At 36.1% G+C, this 8147-nt stretch overlaps 1 protein-coding gene across 5 annotated transcripts in view; it reads right to left on the reverse strand.

Annotated features, from left to right (window-relative positions):
- The window catches only part of LOC109106990 (zinc finger, MYND-type containing 8), a 47389-nt gene that overhangs the window by 12004 nt on the left and 27238 nt on the right, over positions 1-8147 (reverse strand). For 3 of the 5 annotated variants that reach the window (XR_006161116.1, XR_006161114.1, XR_006161115.1), the window contains exons 22-24: positions 7854-7903; positions 5441-5554; positions 5012-5043 (exon numbers count right to left, since the gene is read on the reverse strand). Coding sequence is in view for 2 of the 5 variants with exons in the window: in XM_042766227.1 (XP_042622161.1) it covers positions 2386-2731; positions 4170-5043; positions 5441-5522 (1302 nt within the window). In the remaining 3 variants the exon portion in view is untranslated. Of the gene's footprint in view, positions 1-2385; positions 2732-4169; positions 5044-5440; positions 5555-7853; positions 7904-8147 lie in introns of those variants that run through there. The other 2 variants (XM_042766227.1, XM_042766226.1) reach the window with 1 other exon arrangement.

Raw genomic sequence — 8147 nt, forward strand, 5'->3', positions numbered from 1 at the left:
CTTTGAGCATTTTTGCAAACTCTGCTTCACCAAGGACAAATGCAGTACAATCTAACAATTCAAACAAAAGAATGAAATTGAGTGTAAACATAAAAAAAATACCTAATAGTATGACACCAAATAACTTTTTATAGGATTTAGTCTTAGCATATTTTTGATTTCAAATTTTAAGATTTTATGTTAAAGTACCCCATTATGCCATTTCCAGTATTGCCTTTCATGCAGTGTGTAATGTAGCTGTATGTGAATATAAATGATCAGCAAGGTTGTAAAGCCGAAAGTGCATGATAAATAAAATTACTGTCTCCCCAAATAAAGAATCGTCTGTCTACAGCCTAAACAAGTTGTTAGTAATTTGATTCCCATTCCATGACAGCTACACTTCACTTGGTAACACGTTTGCATAATTCCCACCTATGTCGGCCGGCAGCGAACAACTTGACACCACTCACAAACACCTCATTCTACTGACGACTGCTTCTCTAATCTCTGGGAGCTAAAAAAAAAAAAAAAAAAAAAAAATCTTGGGGACTAAATGTTTGCTCTTGAAAGATGTCCCAGTAACCCGTTTATTTGACCAGCTGGCTCCACTGAATCACAAGTATGATAAATAATGTGTGTTTATATTTTCTATTGAGCCTTCAAAATATGTAACTATGGCAATAGGCGTATCGTACTGCGCTCTACCCAGTAGACCAATCATAATAGACTGGGTCATCTAACCAATCAGAGCAGAGCAGGCTCACGGAAAGGAGGGGTTTAGAGAGACTAAATCTTTTAACTGCTTTGAACAAATCGTTTGAGAATCGCTGGAAAATGCGGTGATATTAAATGCATATTTTGAAAAAAACGAAAGTGTTTTTTGACCTTGCATGCATGTAATCCTATGGTAGGAGACTCCCAAAACAATATTAGGAACATTTAAAATGGCATAATAGAGGCACTTTAAGAGGTGCTCATTTATAGCCACCTTTTAGTTTTATTGTTGAAGAGGCACTCACCATGTTTTTTTCTTCTTGAATGACCATACCTTAACATCATAATCAGATAACTTCATGAGCTGATTTGGCAACAAACTCCCATTGTGTTAGCAGAAAAGGTACTCAATTGAGAAAAACGCCCAATAATGACATGAAACCCAATAAAAACATTATTTTTACATGCTTTAAAATGGCACTAAAAAGTAGAGCTGCACGATTAATCAAATGCAATTGTCATGTGCATCTTGTCAGTTAAGCTGTTTCTGTAATCAGTAGTAAATCTCCAGCACGTGCTTTCAGATGGAGCAGCATTTACTAAACAGAGCCGTAGTTCACAGACAAGCTACGCAAAATCACATTCATAGCTTGTCAGTGAACTATGGCTCTGTGTAGTAAATGCTGCTCCATCTGAAAGCACGTGAAAATACCATGTATTTTCACATGCTAATAACATGTTTTTACTCCAAACTCACTTCATAACGTCAGTCGACAAATAAATCCTTCTGTGAGATGATGTGGCTTCTTAAACCGAATAATTAAGGCACACAATACTTCATTGTATTCTAAGCAGTGAGAATAGCTGTGTCGATTAGCATTTCATTATAGATATACTGTTTTATGATGAAAATTATACTAAGAAGAACTCATATAAACCATATATTGCCATAGTCGTGTGTTTATTAGTCACATTGAATGAGTGAAACCAGTTAAATCTTCTGTTTATTCAGCAACCGCTATAGGCATTTCCTGATTTCCTCCCCGTTATGAATATTAATTTCAATCAAAACAAAAACCACTAAAAACATTATTTATAATTAAAACTGATCACATAACCATTATTCCCAGAAAAATACGCATGACAATCACAGCTTCTGCCTAATCACGATTTATCACCTTTGCGATTTAATTTCGATTAATTGTGCAGCCCTACTAAAAAGCATGGTTCACAGATATTATTACTGCCAAGAATTATGACAACTCCTGATGTTTGCCTAATATTAGTCAAATTAGCAGTCAAAACAGATAATCATAAATATACTGTACAATGAAACACTGTAAAAACACCAAATATGACAGCCTTAAAATTAGCGGCCAATTACTGCACATCAAATTTGAAAGAAAAAAAAAAAAGAAAAAAAAGTTGATCGTATGAAAAATCTGAATTAGATATTGATGTTGTAATTTAAGTTAAATTAAGATAAAATTAAGCATCCAAGCAATGTGTCACTGACAATAAAATAATCCTAAATAAGGTAATCCTGTAAGAAAAGCTGTCAAAATTCACGCACGGAGGCACAGCATCAAAAACTGAATCCAAAACCAACAGGACGATTTCCTCAATCCCATGAAATAACATGTAAACAAGACTGCAGTATTCAAACTTGTGTTTCATACAGAGACATACCGGCTGGAAAATCTTTATTTTCTTTTTTCCACTAGGATTGGTAGCCTTCTCGATCCTGCCCTTGATGCCCAGGTCATCAGAAGCTTTCTCCTCTGTGGTGGCTGCAGCAGTGCTAGATGGTGTAGCAAGACCGGTTTCACTTTTACGAAGGCCAGCTGCTGGCCGTTTGCCATTCTCTGCAGCTGCTGTGGAGGAGCCAGCCTTGGAAAACTGTCCCTTCTGTGTGTAGCAGTTTGGACAGACATAGTCCTCTCCGTTTCTCTCCATCAGTCGGCCACGTGCCTCAGAGATGCCAACGCAGTCGCCATGAAACCACTCCTCACAGCGATCACAGCAGATCATAAACCTATGCACAAGGATTTAAACAATAACCAAACACCCTCAATAATCATTAAACCCACAAAAGATATGATAAAACTTCTGCTGACAAAAATAAAATACAATAGACAATTTCTGCTTTGAACATAAAAACTTTTTGCATAGTGCCTGATGAGGACAGTATAACATTCACCGCGCACTGAACTGAATTATAACAAAGATTACAAATGTACCCATTTGGAACTGTGTAATCAACACTAATAACTCTAGTCAAAATACTCAATTTCACATTTTGACTCTTTCATTGTAGGCTTAAAACCCTTTCTAGCTAATTAATGAAAACATAAGCTTAGAGTTTGAATCCTCAATGCTGAAATATTATGAAACAAAGTCATAATAGAAATCAACAAAACCAACGCAATTCAAAAAGCATAGATCATTGGAAATGTCTGTATACTACAATGCAACACACATATGTGATTGTACTATCACAGAGATTGCACTCTATATAACCGTGTGAAAACTCTCAGATGCACAATTACATTAAAAACGGATGTCATTGTAGTCATATTCACACTTAGGTTTCATGGTTTATGGAACATGGCAGTTACTTACAGCAGATTCAGATTAAATTGAGCCCAAACACTATGTAACCTGGCGCAGATCTTAAAATAATCCTCACAGAGCAACATCATACAGCTACAAATACTTTATCTTTCCAGGTCACACTTACACCCTCATAAGGACACTGTCATATGCATACTGTGTATCTAAAGTGTGATTTTCATGCATCTAGCTCATACCATAAGGTTTTATAATGTAACACTGCAAAGTAGAGTTTAGATTTAAGATGTATATGACAATAACTTTCACAAGACCTAATAGTTTTGGCATGCAAACCAATTTCTAGCACACAATATATAGATTCCTCCTGGGCAAACTCATGATTTAGTTTAAAATACTCTGGGAGATACATTTGCATATATTTACAGGGTATAAGAACACTTCAGTTTAGTTCCTTAGTGTTTCTGCTCTTCTGCTCATGCAAGAACTCTCTTTACTTTTAGAACATACTTTACTGAAATTAAACATCTATAAAATCACTTTAACATTTTAATTGTTTGCATAATAATTTTTATTTAAGTGATACATTATACTACATTTAATACATTTATAAATATCTAAACCAATATTATTAAAATGATTGTTTCATAGCAATTTATAATGTATAATTCTTGTAAATGTATAAAATGTATATTTCAAAAACTGCATTTAACATTTCAACACATTTTGTAAATTAAATATTTATACAAATTTTATTAAAACAATTACAATTTCACAAAAAAAATTGTATCAGACTAATTTTTTATGCTGAATCTACATGCATCAATAATTTAATTATCCCAGTATCCATCAAATAACATATAGTAACTACTAACATCTTTTGCACCTCCAAAGACACATACCTTTTGTTGTGTTTCTGCCTGCAGATGCAGTAAAGTGCATTAGGGTCATAACCATCACTGTCAGACTCACTGGAAGATGACTCTTCATCATCGTCGTCTTTCTTCTCGTTGCGGAGCTTCACTCCTACTTTGGGTTTAGTGTCTCTTTTGGAGTCTTTACAAACTGCTCTAGTAGGACGTCTATTTATGGACTCGTTTGAGGTCTTCTCTTTGTTCTTATTACACTCCTCCTCACCCTCCTCTTCTTTCATCTCCACATCCTTCGCTTGTTCCTCTTCCACATCCTTTCCGTCTTCAGTACTGGTCGCAGTCTCAACATTTTCTTGAGTCTCTTTCATTACCTCACTGGAAACCTTTTCTTCGTTTTCAGAGCTGCCATCATCACTCACCGAGCCCCCGCCAGCTTTAGGCTTCACTGCCCTCCTCGTCCGTCCCCGACCCCTCTTCTTTTTCTCTGGTGGGGCCACTTTCTGTTCCTCTATCTTAGCATCTGCATTTCCATCAAAGCTGGCTTCGGAGGCCGTTTCAGCATCGGTTGGGGTCTGGGATGGAGGATCTCCTCCCTCAAGTCGTGAGGGACAACTTCTCCTGCCCGTTCCTCTTCCTCGCTTCACAGTGACCAGAAACTCTTCCAGTTTGTCTGTGCGCTTTGCCTGCCTGCCACTGCGACGCACTGGGGCACCCCTGCCCTCTGGGGCCTCTGCTGCCATTTCTCCAGGGATTTCCCTCTTAGCAATAGTGGTCCGACGAAAACCCCAAGTCTTCTTAAACTCACGTGGGGGCTTTGTGGATTTGTCAGGGTCCTCTACTTTGTCTTCACAAACATCACCTTGGTCTTTTTGATCTTTGACTTCTTCTGAGACTGATGTTGGTTCTGTGTGTGAGACATAGCCAAATTTAATATCAATTCAACAATAAATGACTAATTATCAGCATAGTGTAGCAATGCGATTTGGATCACAATTAAAACCGTGATATGTGCTGATAAGTCAATGAAAACGCAGATTAATTTTCAGTTAAGAAAAAAAAATTAATTGATATGGTGACACCACATTCTGGAAAAATATATATAACTGTAAAAAAAAAAAAAATAAAAAAAACCCAAATTGAAACCCAGACATATATTTTCCAGTGCATGCCCAGAACTGATAAAGAGACACTTAAATCTCAGTGATTATATCCTGTTTCAGCAATTTCCCAATTTGAAACCCTGATTGGAGTGAATCCCACGGCTCTCTTTTATGTAGTGTAGTGGAGTGGGCCGTGGGTACCTTGTGAGCTGGTATCCACAGGATCCTGGCTGGGCTCAGGCTCTGGGGCTTGAGCCAGCTCAGGGCTCACACTCTCCTCCATAGCAAAGAGACACTACTTTTCAAACGGAATATCTATAATTAAGAAAGAAGAGAGATTTAATGGACAGCAAAACTCCCAAATATTACTACAAATTTCTAAGCGTATAGTTTTCTCAGCTGAAGTCATGTGGCTTCCCGGTAGAAGGTGCCAGTGTGTCTTTTTTTCTATGGGTGCTTCATGCATTTAATAAATTGTGTCTATGGGGCATATAAAAAGGATTTAACATGCCTGAAAGTGCTCCAACCCTGATTTATTGCATTCAGAGTTCTAAATACACTGTATAATTTAAGGATGTGTGAAAGATTGTCTAAACTGTTTAGAGCATAACCGCTACAGAACTATTAAGTGGATAACACTGATGGAAACCATTTATCCTCTTGTTCATAAACTCTGCTTGTGTTGAAGAAGCACACTGGGCTCCTCAAAACTAAGTACTTAAAAACAAATATTTTTGGGCTAACTACTTCCTCTGGTAGTAGTAGTTATTTTTGTTCCCATGTAAGCATCAAAGGCTATCTTCATGGGAAAAACGGAGTTGCAATATACAAGAGTTACATAAACATAAAATAAAAACCAAACAAACACAAAAATACAGCACCTAGTTTACATTAGCAAATTAACATTAAATCTTTTCTGGTAAAATCTTACTAAACAAGTGCCTAAATGTGAGTGTACTTTATAAAAAAAAGTTTTCTACTTGCATTAAAACCAGGACAGTGCAATAAAATATGTTTAATGGAAAGGGGGTCGTAAAGCATGCATGCAGCTGGGTCTCCGCCTTTAAGCAAAAAGATATGGGTCTCCTCCATCTACTAAAACTAGCAACTATCTAAAACCATGTCATCTTTGTTGCCGAGTTCAAAATGCAAAACACACAGAATGATGCCCCTGAATCTTATTATACATAACACTGGTAAAATAAAGGAAATATCTTAGCACACAACTCTACATATATGAATAACAATAATATACATAATTTCCACATGTAAATTCCAAATTCCACACACATCAATGGACAATAAAGAAGAAATAACTGTTTGTGAATTGTGCACATTGTGTAAAATAAGTACACTAAAAAATATATATATTTACACACTCTTAACTACCGTTCATATGGGGTCATTACAATTTAAAAAAATAAATAAATGAAAACTTGTATTCAGCAAGGGCACATTCAACTGATTTTAAAAATCAGCTTTGCCATCAGAGCAATATATTACATTTAAAATTATATTAAAATAGAAAACAGTAGCAATATTCAGTAGTAATATTTAATAAAATTCCTTAAAAAATAAGCGGGATCATTGGGAAACATTCATAATACAAAGTCTGTGTGACTGACCATTTTAAATCTGAATACATTTTTTTCCAGAAACTATCTTCAAGGACAAGGACTAAAGACTATATCCAATAATGTCTTCATGATGTCTTGTACCTTACATAGGCTTGCATAAAGTGAGTGAAGTAACATGTGGCCAAGTATGGTGACCCATCCTCAGAATTTGTGCTCTGCATTTAACTCATCCGAGTGAACACACACACTGTGAACACACATCCGGAGCAGTGGGCAGCCATACTGCTGCGGCACCCGGGGAGCAGTCGGGGGTTCGGTGCCTTGCTCAAGGGTCTCACTTCAGTCGTGGTATTGAGGATGGACGAGAGCGCTGTACATTCACTCCCCCCCAACTACAATCCCTGCCGGACCTGAGACTCGAACCCCATGACCTTTGGGTTACAAGTACAACTCTCTAACAATCAGGCCACGACTGCCCCATAAATCAAGTTTGTTAACATACAACAGTGTGAAACATGAGTATAATTATTGTATACTAATAATAATGAATTTCTAAATTCCATAATTGATGCATTTTCAGCTATTTTCATCATTAATTCAATGCATTTTACATTTCTAGACACTAGGAATTCATTTCATATTACAATGCAAAAATTACTTCTCATTATTTTGAGTTTCATACAACAGCATGTCTACTTTGGTGGACTTTTATAATCAAATACATCTGGTTCAAAGCTAGCAGAATTCATTATGCTGTATATCACAATGAAAGTCTTTTAAATGAAAAGGGATGCAATACATTATTTAAAAAAAGTTGTATTGATCTTGAACAATGTGATCTAGAGAAAAGCATACCTGCTGTAAGAAAGCACCCGCAGGCCCCAATGTGCATTTGGCAAAGGAGATAAAGTGTTATAAGTTACATTTATAAGGTTCAAGTTGCCAGTACACAATTATTGCCAACCATTATCACTCCCAAAAACAGTAACAGTGTGACTTCAGTTGTCAATAATAATAACAGTAGTGAAATGCTGTACCTGTTTGCTATGAAGATGATGACTGGAACTCTTCTATTTAAGATACTGATCTAAAAACAACAAAACAAGAAACATTAAAAATCAGCAAAAAAAAAAAAAAAAAGTAAACTCTATAAAGCAAACAAAAAACACACTCCAACCATGTACCAAAACTGTTACTCAAAATCAAATGAAGGAGACCTACTATTTTACATAAAAAAACACACTCCAACCATGTACCAAAACTGTTACTCAAAATCAAATGAAGGAGACCTTGTATTTTACATAACCTTGTATATTTTTTTGTAAAACACT

Source organism: Cyprinus carpio, chromosome A11 (assembly GCF_018340385.1).
Source record: "Cyprinus carpio isolate SPL01 chromosome A11, ASM1834038v1, whole genome shotgun sequence".
NCBI classification, from domain to species: domain Eukaryota; kingdom Metazoa; phylum Chordata; class Actinopteri; order Cypriniformes; family Cyprinidae; genus Cyprinus; species Cyprinus carpio.